This window comes from Struthio camelus, chromosome 3 (genome assembly GCF_040807025.1).
Source record: "Struthio camelus isolate bStrCam1 chromosome 3, bStrCam1.hap1, whole genome shotgun sequence".
NCBI lineage: Eukaryota > Metazoa > Chordata > Aves > Struthioniformes > Struthionidae > Struthio > Struthio camelus.
The window spans coordinates 79,547,460-79,571,697 of NC_090944.1; the positions used below are offsets into that span (position 1 = coordinate 79,547,460).

At 41.2% G+C, this 24,238-nt stretch overlaps 1 protein-coding gene across 3 annotated transcripts in view; it reads left to right on the plus strand.

The window, feature by feature from the left end:
- The first annotated feature begins 4,938 nt into the window (after positions 1-4,938).
- CNKSR3 (CNKSR family member 3) overlaps positions 4,939-24,238 on the plus strand; it is a 69,370-nt gene continuing 50,070 nt past the window's right edge. Inside the window, exon 1 of one of the 3 annotated variants that reach the window (XM_068938655.1) lies at positions 4,939-5,115. In XM_068938655.1, coding sequence (XP_068794756.1) covers positions 5,064-5,115 — 52 coding nt within the window. In that variant the 5' untranslated portion in view covers positions 4,939-5,063. The remainder of the gene's footprint in view (positions 5,116-24,238) is intronic. The other 2 variants (XM_068938659.1, XM_068938661.1) reach the window with 2 other exon arrangements.

The following is a 24,238-nucleotide window of genomic DNA, read 5'->3' on the forward strand; positions in this document are numbered from 1 at the left end:
TCTTAGGTTACCTTATGTACATCCATGAGTTCGGGCAAAATAAATTTCAAATGCTATGAGTGGTCATACTACTGCAATTCCTGTGCCAGCTTTTTACAAAATGACTGCAATGTAGTATAGTGATTTGGTTTAGGCACTGCTAAAAGCCACAGTCTCGACCCCTGCAAGGTACAATCCAGCAAGAGTTGCCAAAAATGTCCAGGCTCTGATCAGTTGATGAAATAAATTGGGGTTTAGGGCTCCTAGTACTGCAAAACAATATGCTATAGCCACACAGTGTGAAGTGCTAATCTATTCTAAATAAATGTTGTTGTGTTATCTTTGTACCAGCAGGTTTTTGTGCTAGATCAACCATTGTCTGTCACCCTGCAGCTAGCTTAAAGTTTGAACAAAATCCGTATTTAGATTTAGGTTACTTTGAGAGAAATGTGATCATCTACCTATTATGAATGATTAAGATCCAGTCTGGTGATCTGGTAGTACACGGATTTGGTATTGAAGACTATGGCCTAAAAGACAGGGTCAATCAGATTGTTTTTAGAAAAAATGATAAATCTGGTGTTAAAATAGACTAAAACCAACTTATCTGCTGAAATAGTGCTAAACCATTCCAATAATTCAAATACACTTTTTTTTTGAAAGAATAACTTCTTCCCAGCAGACTTTACGTTATAAAGAATTACCTGTCCTCCTTCAGCTGACCAGCTGTTAGGCTAAAAACCTAAAAGTGATGTAAACATTGTATAGCGTCCCCTGCTAATTTGACAAGGTTGAAGTTGTGGATTTATGACTGTTTTATAACCTTTCCCTGCTGGGTTATCGATATGACAGCGCACAACTCTGTTTCCATTTCTGTGGAACCATGATCTTAGTCCACACTGAGCTGTTTTGCCTGATTACTCATGCAAACTAAAGTGATATCCCTTTCCAATTTTCTCGTCAAGGAAAAAAAAAAGAAAATGAAGAAAGCAGGGAATCAGCAAATTATATATATATGTGTGTGTGTGTATATATATATGTGTATATATATATGTATATATATGTATATATATATGTATATATATATAAAATATTTCATATATATATATAATATTTCTTAATACTCTATACCAGCACGAAACTTATAAAGTAACCCATAGAGCATCTGGGCATATCCAAAAGAGCAGTATTTTTTTTTGAGTCAGCATTGCTGGACATCAGAATAAAGTCAATTTTTAAAAATTTCTTTAGGCAATGTGTACTTTTTTAAACAGAAACCTTATTCTACAAACAGAAGTACTAATTACATCATGTGAATTGGCTACTAATCTCATCTCAAATGAAGAAAAGATTGAGGTGATGCAATTATGGAAAAAACAGCTCAAAGAACGGTTGTAATCTGTGCTTGAAAAGATCAGTATGGGTAAGCAACTCAGATGAATCCCTTTGAGAAATTGGAGACATTCTTCCCCTCCCTCCCCTTTTAGCCCCATTTCATTTGTCCAGAGCAGGCTGTAAAGCAGTTGGTGCTGAGGGACATAATGCAATAAAACTATACAGAGTCATTACAATATCGTGCTGTTAAAAAAAAAAAGAATTCTCGTTTGGAAAATTATAAAAAATATTAACAATGAATAAGGATTTTATCAAATATGCAGTGCGCTAACGAGTGACCAGATCTGCATGTCTTACTCTCGAGATACGGTACTCACCCAAGTAAGACGCAGGGACCTGCCCAAGACAAGAGAAGGATAACAGGAGATGAATGCTTCAAACACCAACAGTGAGAGACATTTGCTTTCCTTCCTGCAACCTTGGGAAGCATCTGTGTAGTTAAGACAGAGGTGTTGTTACATTAACCACCGTGAAACCATTAACAGGGCACACAGTAAGGTCCTTCTGTTTATTCAGGCCTCTGCAAGAGGTGAGAGCTGCTTTTTTGTTGTTAAGTTTCAACGGCACATGTTTCAATGGGGAATCAGGAAACTGTTGTTGTACCAATATTAAAGTTGTGATGAATTGCATTTAATCTTTCAAACATGCAAGCGGTTAAATGGCGAGCGAGCGTAATATTCACAAACTAAACAGCAAATAAATAAATCAGCTACAGTGAATTAACCCTATAAGCAAGAACTACAAATAAGCTTTCAACCACCATCTAACAAAAAGGATGAACATATTTTGAGTTGTCAGGTAAACATACACAGTTAGCGTGATAATATGCTTGACTGTTGACACACATGCACACACATGTATTTACTTTTCCCCATTTTTTATTACCTAGAATTAACTTCTGAAGTGTCTTCCAGCCCTGTACTAAGGGTTTGGTGTGTCTGTGCTTTCTTCTGCCTGCTATTAGAATCCACGTTATTTGCACTACGGCAAGAACGCCACTCATGCTGGGCACCGCACAAACACACAAAAAATGACAGCCCCTCTCCCAGACAGCTTACAATTCAAGTATAAGACTGTAGAGAGCAGCTGGATACAGATGCGAGCCTATGAAAACAGTGGGATATAGAACAGTCATTGGAAATGTTTGGAAATGCAGTGAGTGGTCTGCAACCCCAGCTGCTTGCCTACTCTCAAATATTGCCAGGCTAAAATTTCAGTCTTACCATCACAGCAGAGTTCACTCTGCTCTTTCTGACCAAGGAAGAGGATCAGTGAGACCTTCATGCATATTAGAAATGGGCCTCATGTTGGAATTTGTTACAGGGCCAGATTCCCCGAGTGATGAATGTAATAAAAATACCTGGTTTCTCCATGTCTCCCTGCTGCTTATCTAATGGTGGAAAAGTAATTCTAAGCCGAGTTATCGGCCTGGTAACAACGAACAGTTGAAGTAAGTATGCTGGGCACAAATTCATGGAAGTCAGCACTTAAAAAGATCTAAGTGCAGGCTGACAGTCTCTAGGGGTTTACATTGACTTCAGGAGGTGGCCAGGACAAAAGTGAAACATTTCCTCCAAGGAACAGAAGGGAACGTGAGGAAGGTGCACTAGAAGGCTTCATGTAACTCCATAGTGAGAGCAGTAAAACCTGTTATGGTGAAACGACCTCTGCACCCAACGACTCTTTAAGTACAAGATTCAGAAAAAACAAAAGACCAAAAAAATACAGTACCAATATTGGGAAAAGAGTGGGTGAAGGAAGTCTGCAGTAGTTGCTAAAATTGCCATAGGGCTCTGACTCACATACAGCTGCCACTAAAATGGGCTAAAGTGCCCAGCCACTGCTCCACCCTATGGAGGTCACCACACCCACGGCAGGGAGCTCCGCGCAGCTCCAGGAAACGCCACCATTCTGCCTTAAAACCCGCAGCGAGAAAAACATCCCATATAGCCGCTGTTCCTTCCCTCTTCTCAGTGCAACCTCAAAGCATGCAGCCGCCTTGACTGCGGCCCTCCCGCTCCCTGGTTTGGTGTTGTCATATTCAAGCACATGGAAATCCTCAGTCTCCAAAATGTGAAGTTAGTTGAATAGATCATATTAATCAATGATTACAAATTGTAACAGTGTTAACATGACATTATGACTGATATGAGTAGTAATAATTAGTTTTTTACCTGCCTTCTGCTTATTTAGATTAAGTTTTCTAAGCTGTTCTTCACACCTAAGCAAGCTAAACATGTGCTTTGAAGAAAAGTGAGATTTATGTAACCACACAGACTTGTGACTTTTTGTCACAAAACACTTAAAGGGTCTCAGTTACAGTACTACTTCAGACCTTCCATTTTGTGCTGATTTATACATAATGAAGTCAAAACCGGTGCGGCTTTTAGACACTAATGCAATTAAAGTGTTAGGTAACAGTTATTCCGTGTTTTTGGGACACTTCTACCGTACCGACTATCTAGTGTCAGCCATCAATAAAAAGGAGCCGGTAGAGTCTGGCAAAGTCAATGGGAGTTTATAACACATTGCCTTTTTCAGAGATGCACAATGTATATTGAAAGTTAATTTGTCCACATATAGACAATATGGAAATATACTGGCCCTTACAATGTTTTATATCTAACTGTAACTATAAATGCTAAAAAGCAATTATAAATGTGAAAGGAAAAAATATCGAATAGTAATTTTCCAAGAAATGAAATCTTGTAACTCTGGAACCTATCCAGTTGTCAGGACATCTCAGTTTAAAACACCGTGTCTAAACGCTTTGTGGAGGGAAAAAACATCCATACCCCTATTTCTGATCCCGTTCATGTTCTTTTAGCATATTGTGCACCACTCTTGTGTAACCAGATTTGGTTTGCTTCGTGCAAAACACTGAAAGGTATTAACTAGCAGAATGCCTTAGAGGTTATATTCAAACTGTTTAAAACACAATCACACAACAAACACAGTGATATCCGGACAAAGTTATCTTTATTCAAAATTTGAGAAGGAAAGACCAAAGCGATAGTGACATAGTCAAGGTGAGGAAGGGTAAAACCAACATCGAGACAGAATTGGTATTTAACCACCGGCTCATGCTTCTCCCTACTGGCAGAGAAAAATCCCTCCTGTTTTCAGAATTGGGGTTTTGGAGACTTTAAAAAAAAAAAAAAAAAAAAAGATCTCTCTCCTGAGAAGTTTTCCTCTCCCATTTCCACTCTCCCCTAAAACCGCTCCTCGCCCCCCCCACCCCCCCGGCCATTTTCTCCCTCGGGGCCACCTCGGCCCACGGGGGGCCATTTCCCGAGGGGACACTCCAGCCGGACGCCCGGCGGCAGAGCCCCTGCTCGCCCCTTGGCCAAACGCCGCGCCCCGGGTCGGGGGAGGCCGCGTCGGCCGCTGCGCGCGGAAGCGGCCGGACGGGCGCCGCAGCAGGGCCCGGCCGCGGCCCGTCCCCGCCTCCGCCCCCGCCCCCGCGGGGCGCCGGGCGGCAGCACCTGGGGGCGGAGCGGCGGCGGCGGCGGCGGCGGGGCGGGCCCGGGGCAGGGGGCGGCCCGGCCGGCGCGGGGCGGGCCCGGGGCAGGGGGCGGCCCGGCCGGCGCGGGGCGGGCTCGGACGGGATGGGAGGTTGAGCGGGGCACGTCGGGGCTCAGGCGGCGGTGGCTACTGCTGCTTCTGCTGCTCCCCGGCGAGAGCCCGCCATGGAGCCGGTGACCAAGTGGAGCCCGAAGCAAGTGGTGGACTGGACCAAGGGTGAGCGGGGCGCCCCCGCGGCGCGGCTCCAAGTGCCGGGGCGGGGGGGGACGGGACGGCGGCGCGGCCGCCCGGCGCTGGCTGCCGACGGGCAGCTCGCAGCGAGGTGTCCTCTCCCTCGCGGCTGCCGGGTGGTGTGCGCTTGTGCGCGCTTCGGCGGCTCTCTGTTCGTGCCTTGCTGGTTTGGTTGGTTGGTTGTTTTTTTGGAAGTGGGGAAAGGGGTCCCGAGCTGGCTTTGCGGCAGGCTGGGGCAGCGGGTGGCCTGCTCGGGGTGTTCGCGCCGGGGGGGGTGGGGAGGGACATCTCCTCAGGCTCTCCTTTTGTGGTCCTGCTGCCTTGTCTAGAGATATTAACTGCTGCCCTTCGGGGCAAATAGTGAGAGCGGGTAAATTAACTTGTCGCTCTTCAAGCCCAACCCACGGGTCGAAAAAACCCATGAATTTTATAAGTTAGGCACAAACTTTAAACCAGCTCCGGTAAGCAAGAACTCCTAATCCCGTTTAAACAGCGGTGGGATTAAAACCCTGCGCTCCCGCTCTCAGAAGTGGCACAGCGCCGCTGCCTCGTGCGAGTGCGCGCTGCTCCCTTCTCCCTCTCTCTTTGCCCATCCAGACTTGCTGCGTTTGGGGGTTTCGTGGCGGTGCCGGCTGCGGAGAGCGCCGCTGCCCAGCGCGCCCGCTGGGGAAGCCCTTCGCCGGGCGGGCAGCGGCGGCGGGAGCCCGCGCTGGGCTCCGCCTGCCGCCCGCCGTGCGCTTGGTGCCGTACTGGTGTCCCGTACCGCAGCCTCTGGTGCCGTGTTTCTGGTGGGCTTTTTTTTTTTTTTTTTTTTTGGTGGAGGCGAATTCTGTGAATGCGGAGTTTTGCTCTGAGTAGCTTCCTCTGAACGCTGCTGTCATAGCTCCTGCCACGCAGTAAATCAGTCAAAAGGGAAGTAGCTATGGATTGAGGGACTTATCAGATGTTCTGCTGTTGTCTCGTATGACTGTATTATAGCGTGGTCATCTTTTGCTACGTAAAGTATTTTCGCAGGTTTTAGTGATTTGAGGTTGATGTGAAATTTCAGATGCCTTCGGAGGTGAAAGTTTCCCTGGATTAGAAGCAGCGTTTACTTATAGCAGCCATTACTTTTGTGTCTCCAGACCATAATGCTGATTAGGCTGCATGCCTGTGGTCAGCACTTGGCAGTAGTTTGGTTGAAGACTGAGGCAAATTTGGAAAGCAGGCTCATGTTTGCATACAGTGTGAGACGGATACTCCCAGCCCTCCTAAGCGTGAACATGTGTACGAATGCTCCAGCGCCAGTGACAGGCTCTCCAAGTAACCTTTGTGAGAAAGAAGACTCCATACCAATGTGCAGTGAAGTTATGCGTTAACATATAAATAACTTCCAGGGAAAGATCTTTTTCTTTCGTTTGGTATCCGTTTAAAAAGGAGTCTATTGTTTCAGTGAAATAAGTTTTTTGCCTTGGCATGTGGAATATTTATACAATGTTTTTCCCCCATTGTGTTTTCCTCTCTTGGGCGCTGAAAGTTGGTTACCTTGCCAGGTTAAAGAGTAAACCTGCTAATCACTTTAAAAGGCTTTAGTACGCTTAAGCAGGCTTGGCTTGCTTTCTTGCATAATTTATTTTACTCGCAGGTTCCTTGAACAGGTAACTCTTTACTTGGACCTTCAATTAGTATTATGCAGAATAACTTGAGGCCTGGCTGTAGTTGGAAGGTACATCTTCTGACGAATGCTAACGCGTGTGCTTTGAAATGCAGAGGAATAAATTAAAGACTGCTGTTGACTTCTGTTGCTGGTGTTTTTCAGTTTCTAGGTAAGAACTTGACCTCTTTGGTGCCCGGCCTCATTTTGTGTCATTTCCTGCATGACAAGTTTGTAAGAGAGAAATGAGATGTGGAAAAGTTTTCTTCAGGATTACACTTTAATCCCTGTGGAATCTACTGTTAGTTCAAAAAGACCAGTTTTTGTGTTTGATCAAAGACTGATGTGCTGTGTTTCACTTTATCAATATTATCTGTAGTTGTCACAGATAACTTTATAAAATAGGTGGTCGACTGGCTGCGTGGAGGGAAGCTTATACCATTTGTTTTCCTATGCGTGCCTTCTAGGAAGGCAATACCATGATTTTCACTGGACTAGTCAAATTCTGGGGAAAAAGTGTTTTGGCTGGTGATATTCATGGCCTGTAGTTAGTGCTGAATGATATCGATAACCGGGGTGGGAGATGCCAGCGGTCAGTCAGTGGCGAGATCGGCTTTGCAGATAATCACACGTACTCCTCAAACAGATAAAAACATCTTGATGTAGAGAGTAGTGGAAGTAAGGAGTCTGATTTTATTCCATTTTAGCTTTCAGTGTAAAACTGTGAAAGTACTTATCCAAAAACTATTTTTCTATTTCAAATCTCTTTACAGTCAAACATCTGTAAATTAGTTTTTTAATTATTTTTTTATAAAAGTAACTTTTCCAAACCAAGTAAAGAAACCTCCCCTTCCCAATTCCATAAAACATATCCAGGAGAAAAAAAAAAAAAAAGGCCCCAATTTAAGCTGTCTGACCACTGGTAGTCAGCTTATTTTCTCTTGATAGACTTGACTTCCATAGTGGTGAAAAAAGTGACTTTTGAATTTATATTTTTAAACAGGTCAACTCTTATCCTGAAGGGTTACGTTCTCAGATTTTGAACTGCTCTGTTCTAGATAGAATCTATTTTAAATTATAGCACTTAACTAGAATTTAAACCAAATTTAGATGTTTTTAACTTTTAGTAGTCAGGTTTTATTTAAAAGTGCTTTGTTTATTGTTGACAGCCCCTAACAACTGATGGAAGAAGCAGTGGCTTGTATTCTTTTGTTAATTCAGACTAGAATGCTGCTGTTTTTTTGTGAGCCAGGGTGTTTTTTCTGGCAAAGACCTCTGTGTATTGACAGTAGTAGGCTTTGTAGCTAATAAAAGGGCTGTAGCTAAATTGAAGTTGCTGATGAAGCATTGTGCTTTTACTCTCTAAGAGCGTTGAGTTTAGGCGAAACGTTTCTCGAGCTTTGTCCAAGGATGTCGCACGTTTTTAGCTGCAGCAACGGTGTTTGAAAAGTCTGATATTCATGTAGATGTTTTCGTGGATTCCATCCAAGAGTATTGATGGTTTAGTTGCGAGCGTTTCTTACAGTGTGACACAAATTTGACAGGATTTGGGAGTCACCTTCAGTAGTGAAAAAGGCTTCTTTTTTTTTGTTTTTGGTCAAAGTTGCTGTGTTATTTGACTATTTGACTTGCTGTGGAGCTGTCATGGAGTTGATGCTGGTTTAATGGTATGGGCTGCTCTGTTCTCTTGAAACAGACTGTACTGAGATGAAATAGGTTTCATCACTTATTTTTTGAATTGGTCCTCTTCTGGGATAGAAACTAACTTCTGGATGGTGTTGCACTTGACCTGCAGTCTCACTAATGTGTAAGCTAAGATGTTTATATTGGTCACTTTTTTCCTGCAGTACTCCTTGTGTGTCTGTGAGGCTGAAGTCCCCCAGAGCTCTTACAGAAAGAAACCTAGAGTAATTCAGGTTGTTGCAGGATGGGTGTATGGCCACAGAAATGGAAGCACAGCTGCAGTACTACTGCTGGCATATCCTTGATTATGGGCTTGGAGTTTGACTGTCTTGGGCACAGAACCCAGTAAGAAGCCCTTAGCTACTTAGAGCTGGGTATGTGGAGAAATCTCAAGCATAAAAGTGTCACAATTTTATTGGCATAGCAAGAATTTGGAAAAAAACCCAAACTCAGAAACCATAGCAGTCTGTTTATATGGAGAAGCTTTCCCTGGTCTCAGAAGCCCTGGCTACTGAAAGCTTTGTAGCTAAAGTCATTCCTGCAAAGATGTGAGAGGAGGCAAAGTTGCATGCGGGGTAGGTTCTCCTGTGTGAAAAAGGTCACTGCCTTCTTAGAGAACATCGCTAGTATCTCCTCTTTGTTTTCTGTAGCCTAATTTCTCTCTTCTCCCTGCCCCCAGGCCTAACATATTTATGTGAGTTGTGACTTCAAGCCAAATTTTACGCGGTGAAGATAGTTTGACATGCTTGTGGTTAGAGGCTTCCATTGTTTTGAGTCTCCATTACAATTTGGCCTTTGTTACTGTAGCTGTAGACTCAGTTAGCCCTGGATTAACTGGCACCCAAGTCTTTTTATTGAACTCTAGGTTCAGTTGCTCCATTACTTAATAGTTCATGGGTATAGTTTGTTTGTGCCCCGTTACATCACAAAATACTGATTTTCATTCTTGATAAATCTTTTGGACAGCTGAATTTATAAGTATGCCTTGGAGAATGAATAGAAATATGTTCATTTGTTAATAGTTAGCAATTGGTTGTGAGGGGCTGGTGTTCTTTTTTTCGTGCTATCTTGCTTACTCAGTGAGATTTCAACAAGGTCAGTCATGTTAATTGTGTATGCTGGGAGCTGCAAAGCATAGTAGGATTTTGGAAGCAGTTATGAGTGACAAATAGCACTAAAATTATTTTTTTAGCCTTCCCCTTCTTTTTAAGTACTCTCAAGTGAGCACTGTTGTGTTATTTGGAAAAATGTAACACTAATAAACCAGTCTTTTTTCAAGAGAGAGTATTTTGCTTTCGGTGAAGAAGACTAGAGAGAACTACCATAATTGGGGCTGCAGAAGAATTTCTTTTCTGTGCTTGCTTGGTTACTTAAAAATATTTTTAAAAGCTTTTGTTAAATGGATCGGGAAATGACCTTGAATGAACCCACTCTCTTTTCAGATATCAACCGAAATTTTGGCCAATAACATTTTGTTAGCAAAAGGTAAAATATTGAATAGATCATTTATTTGGGTTGAAACGTAAAATAAGAAGTTGCACAACCAGTTTGTGCTACGACCTTCTTAAAATTATTCATTCATTGTTCCTGAGAACAGTGAATGCATGGAACAAAATAAACCGGTGGGGTTGGCTCTGTGTTCATGTGTTTAGATCACATTTTCATGTTCTTCTGCTATTTTGCAGTTTCTTGAGCTGCTTGTTGGCTCTGTGATTTTTTTTTTTTATTTACCTTTTAGTGTTCATTGACAGCTCTATTTACTTTAACATTAAGTGGCTGTTCAACCTATTTTAAGCAAAGATCAGAAATCTAAAAGTAGAATGCTGTCAGCATAGTGTCTTTAAAAACAACATTTGAAATGCTAAACTCACAATGAGTATTATTGGAAAGTTGACTGTAACCATTATAAAGAAGTTAGTGAAATTCTGAGAGTGAGTTTTAGGATAAAAGAGGGATAAACAGAGGTGGTAGTATTAAAGAGCCAGGGTCCTTGCTCAGTATTAACCAAGTAGAGATGAAAGGTGGAATAGTCATTATGAGAAGTTTCTTTTAACTCCTCAGCAGTAGGTGCAGAGATTGACTGATCCATCAGTAGTTTATTTTCTTCTTTCTTGAACACTTTTTCTTGAGTGGCAACAAGTCTTCAGCAGCCATTACTTGAGATTTCAGCAGGGAAAGCCTTGTTTTTGATGTGTTGCATATCGCATCTTCATAACTCTGCTTATTCTGTGCCCATTCCTTACACTTCTGCCTGGCACTCCATATTAAAAAGAGTTTGTTCTCAGCATGTAAATCCTCTGGGCTAGGGATCAGGCCTCTTTTTGTTGGTACACTGTCTAGCACACTGCAGGAGGTAATGGAAGACAAAGTACAGGGTACGAGATGAAATACCTGTTTAAATTTGTCTTATATTCTATTTTCTTAAGTAAAAGACCCTGACAAATGGCTGTCATCCAACAGATGCTACTAGATGAGTTGCAGTTGTGAGTGATGAGCGCATGCAGCCTGTCAGCAAGCATTCAGAAGTATGCAGGACTTTCTGGGTCGTGTGTGTGCATTTCTTTTGATTTCTTAAATCTAAATGTCTGGATTGCCTGATTTCAGTCATGCTTAAACAGATGAGCTCCTTCTAGGCATGTCAAACTGCATGCAGGCATGTCAAAATGACTAGCAGCAGTTAGGGAGAGCAGAGGAGGTGGTGAGACTGCTCTGCTTCCCATTTCCATCATCGTCTTAGAACAGGATTTTCATTTGCGGAGAAGCTTCACACAGAAGAAATGCTACAAAGAAATCGAAACGGTGCCCCTGTGAATTAAGCAAAAGAATTAATTACTGGGGGGGGAGGGGAGGGTGTTTTTTTTTTTTTTAAATCCTTGTAATGTTGTTGATCTTAATCTGTACCTTTTATTTTCCTGACAATATCACTTAGACAGGCATCACCTCACTAGAGGAATGATGTTTTAAGTCTGTCTTCCCTCCATCCTCCAGTTATGTAAGCTGTGGCAAAAGGGGGAGATAGTGAGATACTACTGTTTTCAAGGCTGACTTTGAGAGGAGAAAGGAAGGGTGGATAGGAGCTCATGGAGCTAAGGCTCTTGTAGCAAGCTGTCATGCATTTACAGTACTTCTTTGGGCCCCAGGTTCCTGCGGTAACAGGATTCTTCACAAATTTTAGTATATTTGTCCACAGGGCTGCGGTGAGAGATAGGAAATTCAGATGAAATCGCTGATTGCAGTTCCCCATGTGATGTTAGGGACACTATATAATTCTTTTCTCACTAGGGCTCTCATTTCTAGAGTGCAGTGGCTTCCGCGTCCAAGGCTATCATTCACAGCCCTGAGTTGCGCTTCCCTTTGCGTGAGGAGGTTGCCTGCAGATTTCCACGTTTGCCCCATCTTTTCAGAGTACAAGTAATAATATTTCACAGTTTGGAGGATCTGCAAGAGATGCATGGAATCAGCCTGACTTTTTTTTTTTTTTTTTTTTTTTTTTTTTACTAGTGTTAAACATTTGTCACCTATCAAACTGGATGTTTATGATCTTATGAAATGTAGCTAATTCTGATCAAATGACACGCGTGCTGGACGAAACGAGGCATCTGTGTTTGATTTGGTGAGAGTTAAATCGCTGACCTTTAACTTTGGTCTACAGACATGCATTTGGTATCTGGCTGAGTTGCATTATATTACTGCATTAGTGCTGAATTCGTGTAGTTTCTCATAAATGCTTCTCTGATATCCTTTCACATGAAGAAAATTCTTTTCTCTGTCACTATAATGACAATCTCTGTTTTTTTTGGGAGGCTGCTAGTAGTTAGGTGTAGGTAAACAAAGTGTATGGTGTGGGTGTGCTGTTGCAATCAAAGCTCTGTGGCATAAATGTGATCCTATCTTGCCCCTTGATCAAAGGGAAAAACTCCATTTAAAATGTAGTTGGTGCTCATCAAGGGCTAAGGCTTCTGCTAAAGCAAGTGTTGATACACGCTTCTAGGCTAATATGATCCTGATATCTTTCTTGTGCATATAAAATGAATATTGCTTGGGTTGCCATCCTTTTATCGTTAAAGTTAATAGTATCTTTCCTTATCTCATTGCATTTTGTGTTACTGGAATGAAGCTTGCTGGGTGAATGCTTTATGAAGAAGCGCTGTAATATGCCTGTTTTGTCATTAAATAAAAGATATCTTATCTGATACAGATCCTTTCCCAGCCAGAGCAGAAGGGCAGGGCTCAAGGTATCGCCTCCTTCGGGTATATTATGAGTTTAGTGGGCCAATGAGGCAGACTGTTTAAGAGCTTCTCTTGGGCTTCCTACCTTTGCTGGCTGGTAAAAGACCCTAATGTAACAAAAGAGGATTTCTGCCTTCTACTGTAATATCACTGCTATTGCCAGGGTTACAGTTCCAAAGGGTCTTTTGGTCTGAGCTGCAGATACTGGCAATACTTTTCTCTCCTCCTTAAACTGGTGTGGTGGAAGAGCTGTGTCCTCCTTGCTGTGATGGCCAAAAGGGGAACTCTTTGGTTACAGCTGGGCACGTAAATATACGAATGAAAAATTTCCAGCCTATTTCAATGGGGTAGCAATATCTGATCAGGTACCTTAGCACTGTAACGCTGAAAAAGAGAGATGGTATGGGGGTGAGGAGGAGGAAGGGAACAATAAAGCCTGGAGATTTTTTTTTTTTCTTCTTTTTTTCTGTGTAGGACTTCCCCTGAGGAGGGAGGGCTATAAGAACAAGTTTAGACATGCCTAAAGAATGTGGTCTGAAAAACAACGTGCAGGGGCCAGGGCATGGATCCGTGCCCAGAGAGTCCTCTGGGGGAAAAGTGGGAACCTAGTGAAATGCACTTATACCTACTCTGATGAGAAGTTATTTTTAAATATTTTTTTCTCCTTGAATAGTTGTAGTGGTGATGCCTATCTGCTGCTTCACTCGCCCATCCTTTACAAGGTGCAGAATTCTCGTTGTTTGCATTGCCTGTTCGTTTCACCAAGCAGAATTTGAAAAGGATTGTTACAAAACATAAAACTTAGTAATAGCTGGCGTTCCTAAAGCAAACTGTAATGGAAACTTTGGTTGAAAGAGGAGACAAAAGATAAATATGCTATAAATTCTGTGTCCTCATGCTTTTTTTTCTTTCAGATTTGTAATATTCTGTGTAGTATTTGGACTCCAGCTGGACTCACCAGAGGATGCAACACTATACCTCTCATGAAATATGATACCTGAGTAAACATAAAGGCTTCACAGTTGCTTCCTTTTATTTAAAAACAATCCTTAGTCTTTTATCTGATTATATGTACTTTCCACTGTTTAGGACAATAATACTGGGTAAATAAATCCATATGTGATCAGACCACGAACTTGAAAATCAAACCTGAGCATAACCTTTCTATTTCTTCCAGGTTTTGGTTGTATCTCACATTAGTACCTGTTTGTTGTGTAGGCATCATTGCATAAAGAAAGGTTAAGAAAAGAACATGGTCTGCCCTCAGTTATGGTTAGGATTTGACAGGAGTCTTGGAGGGAACATGTAATTTTGGCATTTGACTGAGAATGAGATTCATTGCTTATTCAGGAGTGTAGATGTGGATTTGTCGATGCAGCAGTGCCAAAGTTGGAAGCTGCTGTGAAAACAAAACTGATGCGAATGCTGCGCTTCGATAGCAGATACTTCTTGCCCATGGGGGCTCTCAGTAGTGGGGAATCTGTTCTTATGGTTGCTCTTACGACAGTTTAATGCTTCTTAAATCTTCTGCCGCTTATTGTTTTCTCATAGTATGCGTACCAGAGTGATGCCAGTGGGTAGGATTCTGGCAAGCTGCAGTACTCAGAGGTGTATTTGCAGTAATTCAGCAATGCAGTATTCAGGTGTTTTTAAATTATCAGGAGATGATGACCGGAATAGCTCTGTTAGAAACAAGGTCTCTGGGGACTGATGACATGTTGGCTGTGTGCCTCAGGCAGTTCTTATCTTGATCTAACCTTAACGTTTATTTGATCATTGCAGTATCCCTGGTGCTTCACAATCTGTTTTATTCTTCCAGTACTCTTTTCAGTAGGAAGCTACTGTTGTTCCCATTTTATAGATAGAGAGTTAAGATTGTGAAGAATTCAGGGTGTGCCTGTGTTACGCAGTGCAGTTCTAATCAACTTGAGGTAGGCTATTTGTGTACCAGAAACCACATTAGCATGGTCTTCTCCTTGGCTGTTTTCATCTCCTAGTATAGTTATATTGCTTCTAAACTCCTGAGCAATCTATTTGAGCTATTTCAGGTGTCCTTATGTGGCACTGCATTGTGGAGCATATGGTGAAAGTAAGTGACTTGCCTCTGGTCACACAGTAGACAGCACTCAGATCAAGATTAAGATATGATTAATTTAGATGTCCGAGCTCCTGTTCTAGTCGGTGGAGCCTAGAAAACAGTTCAACTGACCTAATACTTGGTGTCTGTTTTGGGGTGAGTTGAATCATGCTCTGGGCTCCCCTGAGTATCCTACTGCAGACCAGGTCGTCTCCTCCATCCCATCCAGTTGGGTCCCATCCGCAAAGTCTGCAGTTGGTGGGGGGGGGGGGGGGGAACCATTGCAGGCCACAGTTTAATGTTGTAGTTACTGGATCCTTCTTCCTCCAAAGGTGACTTTGGAACTGCAGTGCAGGAAGTGCCTTGCAAAATGAAGGGATATGTTCCTTTAGAAATGACATATGTGTTTGCATAAGAAAAATAAGCATGACTGAATTGGAGATTGCTGAAATATTACTAATCATAGGCGTCTGTTGTACGGAAAAGTTGTTGAATGGAATCAAAAGTGGTCTGGTACGTGCAAGAGCAGTAATTGTATCTTGTGTTTTTCAGCATCTCTTGAAAATTTTGGTACACTTTAACACCAACTTCTTAAAATATTGTGTCTGAGAGTAATAACAGATGCATATGTAATAATAACTGACCTCTTCTGCCCTTTTGCTTTGTCTAGTCCAGTCCAGTGTCTTGACTGGCTGGACTACATTGCAAAGATCTTGTGGTGGTACTCATCTTTTTACACATGTTGCATAAAAAGGCAGTATCTGACAATTGTGATTGAGTCAGGTGTAGCTGATAGGTTTTAGATCTTAATAGTGAAACATTAGACACACATGCTGGCTAGTTTGGATTCTTGTTACAGAAGACACCTTCTTATGTCATGGAGTCAGCCTTTATGGGAAGCTAGTTGCAAAATGATTGTCCTCCTTGATATTGTTGGGACCAAACATTTGGTGAAGCAGCTTGACATGGATATTTCAGGAAGCGGATTAATATTGTATCTACTTAGGCCACTAACTTTCATCTCAAATTGTTAATTGCCTTATTTCAAGAGATACTAACTTTATACATCCAAGATTCTTGCGGGTTGGTATTTAGGCACTGTCATATGGTCATAGTAGTGCTAGCAACTTTGTATGCCAGCTTTTAGCTTAGTAAGAGTTGTACTGGTGTCTCAAGCAGTTAATTGGAGAGAAATTCAATCTCCTAGTAGAGGAGGTGTGCTTGACGTGCCTGGAGACTTGTTCAGCTGTCATTCACAGAGGTACTAGTTTCTCAGATTGTGAACTTTTTTATAAGTGCTTATAGGTTTGCTCAAATAAATATATAGCTTGGTTGCTGCAGAATGCTGAATGGACTGTGTGGCTTCTAACTCATTAGTAATTGAGCATAATGTACATAATTTTATTGGCCAGTATCATCCTCAGTTTTCTAAGGATTAAGCATGTGTTGAAAAGCTACTGAAAGTTCAGCTAATTATCTCTACCAAATGTATTTTGCGGCTCTACCAAAATGTATTTTGCTCTGTAATATTTCCCGCTGTCATTGGGTATTGTCAAAAATCTGCTAATAGAAAACTAGAGGTTTCAAAAGTTAAGATTTAACTATTTGTGTTCTGCTTACAGATCCCCCTAATCTGCGTAGTAGCTTTGTTAGCCATACACAAGGGTACTGCCTACAGATGCTTGTGGTGCCGAGCACAACATCTTTATAGGTTGCTTCATAGGAATCATGCCTTCACTGGAACCTTATATTGGACTATGCATATGTGTATGTGTGTATATTTATATGTATAAAACTGGAAAAGTTATATTCTGTAACAGGCTTAAAAAAAAAAAAGCCCAAAACAACAAAAAAATCCCCAAACATTTTCTGAAGTGCTTTGAGCAAGAAGCAATGGCTATCAATCAAATTGACTAGCTTTCCTATAAATATCTGATGCTTTGCTGTACCGTAAAAGTATCAAAAAGTCTTGAAGTGTTTGAAATTCCAGCAGAGGGTTGGAAATATCTTGTCACCGCCCTGCTAATTTATTTGGTGGAATATCTGCTCACACTCTTGCTCCTTCTTAATCCAAAGATTGCTATATGGAGATGTAAGATGGAGCGGCTGAGATAAACGCACACTCTCTCCTGTCCTCCATTACTCCCCTTTACTACTGGGAGAGAGGTGGGGCTCTGGATTGGGTTGGTGATATTTTGAACTTGTGTAACATGCTGACAAAGCTCTTGGTCAGCTTTGTTGCAGCTGATCTTTGGCTTTCTTACAGGTGCATCTTACAGATGGCTTTCTTACAGTTGGGGAGTTGCACTTGAACTCTGATGAGGTCTTTGCTATTTTAGGAAGCAGCATTATCTTTGAGCATCTAACTAGAACTGTAAGACGTAGAATAATGAAAATATGTCAAGCAGCTAGTTGTTTGAAGCGATTACTTTAAATGTTTAAAGCAATTATAAAAATATGGGGCAGTGGAGACATTTCATGATTGACTGCTTAATTGATTACATCTTGCTTTTAGGCACAGTGTGTTAAAAGGAAGGTGAGATGCTTCAGTGATATGCTTTAAAATGCCTGTTATATTGGGTGCCTCTCTTGTCACTAGGGCATTATCGGGCATGCTTTGTTACTGCAGTGTTTTTTGCCTAGTTAGGTATACTATCTGTATCTGCCTTCTATTTCTGCCCCTCTCTATTGCTTTGGATGTAGCCTGACTGCTTCCATTCCTGGAGGTTTTTGCTACCGGGCCTTGGCCTGGCCTTGCTCTGCGCATCTTCCATTGCGTGCTGTGGAGAAGCCAGCAGCTATTTTAAATGAACACCTCTAAGCTTTCCCTGCTGCTTTCCTGTAGGATCTTTTGACATGCCTGCAAAGCTCTCCTCAAAGTAGTCAGTTGTGATGGCATCAACCTTGCCAGTCCTTTGTGAATACTAGCAGGATGAAATGATTGCCTATCTGACTGGATGGAGTATCGTTCATTGTATGCGTGCTGTGTATGTTTTAAGCTTCCTTTGGGTATGGGCTGGGATTTTGCACTTTAGTTCGCTGTCTCAGCTCATGATAGGATTTCCTATGTGGTATAGAAAATAACACAAATGATTACTTTCAGGAAATTAAAATTATTGATGCAAACGCTGTGGAGGATTTTTAACCTGAGGTAACATGTATACAAGTAATGGCAGTGTATCCTAGGAGAATCTAATAGTGACTCCTGTGGATTTGTCCGTAACAAAAAGAGGTATGCACTGTCAGCATTTTTATGTTAATGTCATTCGGTTTAATGCAACATGTGAACGTGATTAGCAGGTGATGATGGCTGGTGATTTTCATGTGCGTGTACTTCTGCCTCCTTGGTGACTGTGAGATTGTAAGGTGCTAGTCATAAATGTTTTGCAATTATAGGAGATTGTCATCTAAAAGGTTGGCTGTCAGCTGCGTCAGCTGTTGCCTTACAACAGACTGCTTCTTGACTAGCTCATGGGTGTAACAGTAATTGCAGTGTTCACAAGGCTGCATACAAAGGAGAGACAAATGCGAGTAATAGACCTTGTTGCAACCAACCAAAACAGTTCCACGTGGTAGTGTGAGAAGGCAGCCAAACCAAATTAAAGGGATCACCCCATATCTTCTTGGGAGTCAAGAGGCAGTCAGTTTTGCAACATTCATTCTTATTTCCACTGTGGGAACAGACATCAGTGTGTTAATTACTAGAGTTCAAGAAAAGGAGCTCTTGTGACTAATAAGCTACTCCTTAAACCACAGAAACCTATAAACTTTTAAACAGCAAGCTCTTAATCGCGTATTTGAGATGAAGGCCCTAGGGCAGGGGGTTGTTGCACTGCGTTAACCACATGAAGTTGTCAGACGGATAGGCTTCATGCACAGGGGGTACAAACAAGTAATGCAGAGGATACTGTTACTGCTTTTAGAAAATGAAATGACTCTGGGCTTGACCTGTATAAGTATAGTATTTACTTTTAGGGTCAACAAAGCCCTTTCTTAATGCTTGCCAAGGAGTAAAAAAATTGGCTCTTATTGTAAAGGTGTTGACCTGCATCACCCGTAGATGGAGCCTAAAATAAAGTGCCAATTGACAAGCTATGCAGGCAACCGCCTTAGAAAATATGTTCCATAGGGAACAACAGTGTTTCTGCGCTGTCTATAGTCAGCGTGTAATTGGTTCGACTAATACTGTTGCTGCATGTGATTGAAATCTGTGCTCATACTTGTTTTCTTTTTTTTCTTTTCTTTCCTTTTAAAGAGAGTGGTTATCCGTTCTCTCATGAAGAAGTTGTTACCAACAGTAAACCGGATGTTTAAATGCTTCACAATGGGATATGTAGTCTGATGGAAGTCCATGTCTGGATAAAGCGGATGTATGGGTTGTTTGTTTGTTTATTTTTAAAATATCTCCCAGTGGAGTAGGTTGGTTGTTTCTTAAGTTGGGTTGTGGTCTTGTCAGGGGGTTTTGTAATGCAGTTGTCTCTAATGGCTTCCCTTCCTGGCCATTTCAGCAAATAGATCGAGACTGGGTGGGGGGACTGGCTTGTCATTTCTGTCCTGGAGTTGGTGAGGCCTGACTGATTTTTCCTTCAAGAAAGGGATGTGCACTGCTACTGTCAAGCTCCGTTGTGTGAGCAGATACATTTTTTTTTTTGGTTTCTATGGCTTTCATTCCAGCCCCTTCCCAAGGATAAGTGTGTGTGTGAATGAGGTAACAGCAGTTGATGAAGTTTAGTGTCTGCAGAGCAAGAGGTTGGTGACAGTTACATGTTTGTTAGCATTGCAAATATTTGGGGTAAGAGAAATATCTTTCTTACCTCACATGAGCCAAATGGGACTTCTAGAGAGAATAACTTTGGGATAAGGAGACTACCATGTTACCCTGTTCGTATGGCCGACTGCCGTAGGCCGTATGAAACTTTGTGGTATATATTGCAGATATACCACATATACTCTTCTGTGGGTTGCTTGCTTTTAAGACACTGTGACTTCTGTCAATTTGAAATAACCACTAAGAATAGCAAGTCTGCGTACTTGAGTTGAACCCATGTGACTACTTAAAGTTGAAGCTATGTGACTGGTTAGATGGTCTCTAGGTGAATTTCTCAAATAGAAAATGTGCTTGCCTTTTTCCTGTTTACATGATTTTTCTGTGCTCCTTTTTCCCCAGCTAAGCAGGCTCTTATCATAACTTAATCCTGATCCTTCCCCCATAGATATACTTATTGCCAAACTTTTTCCTCCTCATCTTTCCTCTTGTGGCTGTATTTCCCTTTATTCCCTGTATTTCCCCCTTACGTGATTGTTTTTCTTAGTTACTTTGCCATATTGCTCTTCCTTAAGTAGGAGCAGTGTTACTATTTTCCAACCATTTTACAGCCTTTTTCAAAGGATTATAGACTTTTCTCCTCAGTAAGGAAGATGCTTACAGAAATGACAAAGAGCAGAAAACATTTGGAGGAATTGTGGTAGTCCTCGGGTTGGGAGCTTTCGTCGTTTTCCAGATAGCGGTAACCAGAAGACATGAGTTCCTCGTAGCCTCTGTGGTGACAGTTTTCAAATTAGCTGGTGCTTCATGGCTTTTTGCTTATGGGTCTCCATTGCTTACGCAGAGGGCACCGTTGGAGCTGGTGACCTTTTCTAGAAGTTTTGGTAGAGAGCATGTGGGGATGGTGTCATCCTCCTAATAGCAGTCTCTGTTTGGGAATATAAAGCAGTGTTTGCATAAAGGGAGAGTGTCTGTGTGAGGCGTTCTTTTTTTGCTGCTGTTCCCATAATTTCTACAAGTGGTAAAAGGTTTTTTACAATGGCTTCATTTTCTAAAATGAACTTTCCTTTCCCTTCTGCCCACCCACTGCCAGGGGGCCTCCTTGCTTTTCCCCTACGGTTCCCCACCCTCTGTAAGACCTAATCGTTAACTTGGGTATAAGATAGATCACTATAGTGCCTGTAAATGAGGAACAAGCAATGAAACAGACTTCCATAAATCACAGCCTTAAATAAAGGGGAGACGTTCCACCACCATGTAATTAACAAAGAACAGGAATACCCTCATAAGTAAAAGCAAATCTACCTGGTTGCATATTCTTCCCTTAAAAAGTACCTCTCTGAAGTGTTACTTCTGATTTCACATTTGCAAGTATATCCTTTGGCATAGTGAGCACTATCTCAGCATTTGGAAGTTTTGAGTGTGATATAGCTGGGGATTGCTACACAGCACTAACCATATGGCAGGTATACATGCAGAACTCAAGACTAAATAAAGTTTAGCTTGAGGAGGGATTTTGATCTCTTTGGATAGCTTGGAAATATAAGGCTGTGTAATACTTGAGATTAAGTATGCATCGTGGAGAGAGGCTGCTTAGACAACTTCAAGTTGGTCAAAACAAATAAATTGCTACCTTCGAGTAAACTCGTGATATTTCTGGATCAAATGTAATATCTCTTTATTAGTGGGCAAGTTGCTTGCTGTAAGTTTCCACACCTTTTACTTTGATATAGTCTTTATTTATACCCAGCAGATGTGACCTTTTCAAAAATGATGTAGCTAATAAAGATGGGAAAGGGAGGAAAAGAACCAACAAAAATCTTCATTAATGAAGTTTATGAATTTTATAACCTTTTACTTATTTTTGAATTAATAGCTCTAATAAGTCCATTCAGTGATTGAGGTGATTATAAACTCCTTTTAAAGATCAGGAGAAAGAGGGCATATAATATTTTATCTTTGATCTGGAAAGTTATGTTGAAGACAAAATAAGTTTTTGTTAGAATAAAGGGCCTAGGCTCCTTTCAAAAAGAGAATCAACAAAGCTTGGAATATTTTAAATAATAATGAAACATAGCATGATTTTTTTTTCTACTCCATTCTTCTCGTTAAGTGTAGTGTTAGTGAGGGAGCTACATGAGCACTCAATTGCACATGAAACCATGTATTTACTATCTGCTCTAATTTTCAAAGACATTCAAGTTTGTAATAGCTGGTAGTGGAGATGACAAAACTTCTGAGCACCAACAGGATGCTGACTTGTTTGAAAACTTAAAAATGTTGCTGAAAAGGCAAATAGACAAGCAGTAAATAGTGGAAAAAATAAGAAATGAACTTCTGGTGACTTTTGAAATAGAAACTGAGGAGGGGAGGTTAATGAATTAAAAAAATAAAAGAAGACCTAGAGACAATAAAGTTTGCAGCTGTCATTTTTAGGAGAGTGGTTGCATGCGTTTGTTTCTAGCCTTCATTTGATGTGTTTGAGACTTGTGGGTCTAGTTCACTCTTCATAATTAACTATTGTGTTAAGAAGAAGTGCCCTTTTCCTTCTCCTGCTCTTGCCGTTTCTCTTACGTGTCCCAGTATCATAGACATTACAGTGAAAAATTTTGTCTGTATAATTTTATTGTTAAGAGATATGGTTAGTGGCCAACTAATTAGCCGTATCCTTGTGACTGAGCACATGCGATAGCTAAAGCAGGGTCTGTGTTCTAAGAACTTTAACGTGCTCTGGATCATCCACGTAAGCATACAAGAAGGAATAGCTGGCTTTAAAAGAACAGCCAAGAAGAATGAGAAAGAGCAACTGGATTTAATGTGAAGCAGGAATGCAAAATTATTGCAGTAATGCAAAAGTTAATAGGGGACCTTTTGATGACTGCGCTTTTTGATACTGCAGCAGAACCCTAAGTTATTTTTGGTGCTTAACTTAATATTATAGGTTCAGGATCAGAACCTCATTGCAAAAGACTCCATGCAATCACAAAGAAAAAAGTAGTGCCCTCCCCAAGGATTAAATTGCATCAGACTTTAAGAATGCAAACCATTTATGGGTTTTTCGTCCCTTCATCTATCTGTCTTGCAGATATAGAACTCCATAAAGCCTTACGTGTAGATTGTCCACTTAGTACTTTGTTAGAGGTAGGGCTGTTATAGAATTAGTTTATCACTTTCACCAGTGTTAATTACTTCGCCTTTTTTAAAACGCATTTTAGAGATTCCTCCCCCTTGGTTAGTGTACAGCTATAGACATGGCGAATCTGAAGTTTGATGCAAGTGAAACTGGAAGTCGTAGTAGTTGGGATGAGGGAGAAATACAGTCCTTGCAAAGTGGATCAGCCACTGGGTTAATAAACGTTTTCTCCATGGGTGGCTTGTCAGCTTTTAGGATGTATCTGCCTGTTTTGCCCCGCTTACTTTTCTCCAACGGTTTTCACCTTTTCAGCTGTTGGATTTGCGTTTAACTAAAATGGGCATAGGAATGGTGATTTTCTTAAAAATTAATTATTGGTTAGTTTGTTTTGTATGACAGCCAACCACAATTAAAATAGTTGATATGCACAGAAAAAGACATTTTGACAAAAGAAGCTTCTGAGGTAATACTAATTGTCTTTACAAAGTACAAGTAGTTGTGTGGGAGAAAAAAAACTCAACTCAGCAGGAGAAAAAGCTGACTACGCGCAAGAGATCAGTGATGCCACATAGACAAAAAGAATTGTTAAATGCATGAAAATAATTACCTGAAGAAGCATTGCTTTGAGGTGTGGGTAGGAGAAAGCTCCCTAGGTGGCTATCTCTTACTAAGTTAACTGTTCTTCTGAGTGAAGCAGAGAAATTTCCTCGCTTAGAAGCTTTACATTTTTGACACCATGAGAAGTTTCATCTAGCGATGGTTCTGATATAAACTGTATGTTACTGTAGTAAATGCATTAACATTAAAATTCAAATGACATGAGTTTATAATGAGAATAGGTCATTAAGTTGTACAGGAGCGCTCCTGTATCTGCTGCTATTGTGTTTTTTTTTTTTTAACTTGGTAGTGGTTTACATCAAACATTATGTTATTATTATGCTTTAAGCTGGAGAAGTACAGCATGGAGAATGGTCTCGTAGAAAGATTACCTTCATATCTCTGCTTAATGGAAAACTGGAGCAAGTGGTACTGGGAGAGAAGGAGAGAAATCTGCCAAAGAACATATGCTTTGGTGAGAAATAAAATGTTGCTTTATTCTAAGCAGTATTACACAACATGAATGACTGTAACATCTGTGTCCCAGCAGACCAGTCTTAACAGCAACCTGAGACACTGACATGACACGGCATAGCCGGTTTTAAACCACTCTGCCAGTTTGTGAACCACTTATGCTTGGAATACCTTGAATAGTTTGGATCTTGGGGTATGGCGAGAGCAGCGTGAGGTAGGAAGGACTTTATTGTTATTCTGCCAAGTGGCAACGATACCCTGTCCTGTTCCCTGTCACCTGGCACTGCAACAATGGCTAAAATACTAAAAAAAAAAAAAAAAAAAAAAAAAAAAAAAGGACAAAAGGGATTGTCAGCTCTACCTACAGGGCAGTAATTTAACACACTAACTATGCTTGCTCCCATCCTACACTGCACGCTAGTCCTTACTGTATCCTCTGTCTTGTGGCTCGTGCTGCCCCTTGTCCAGCATCCCATCAGTTGTTAAAGTGCCTTCTCATAGTCGTTAAGTCCATGA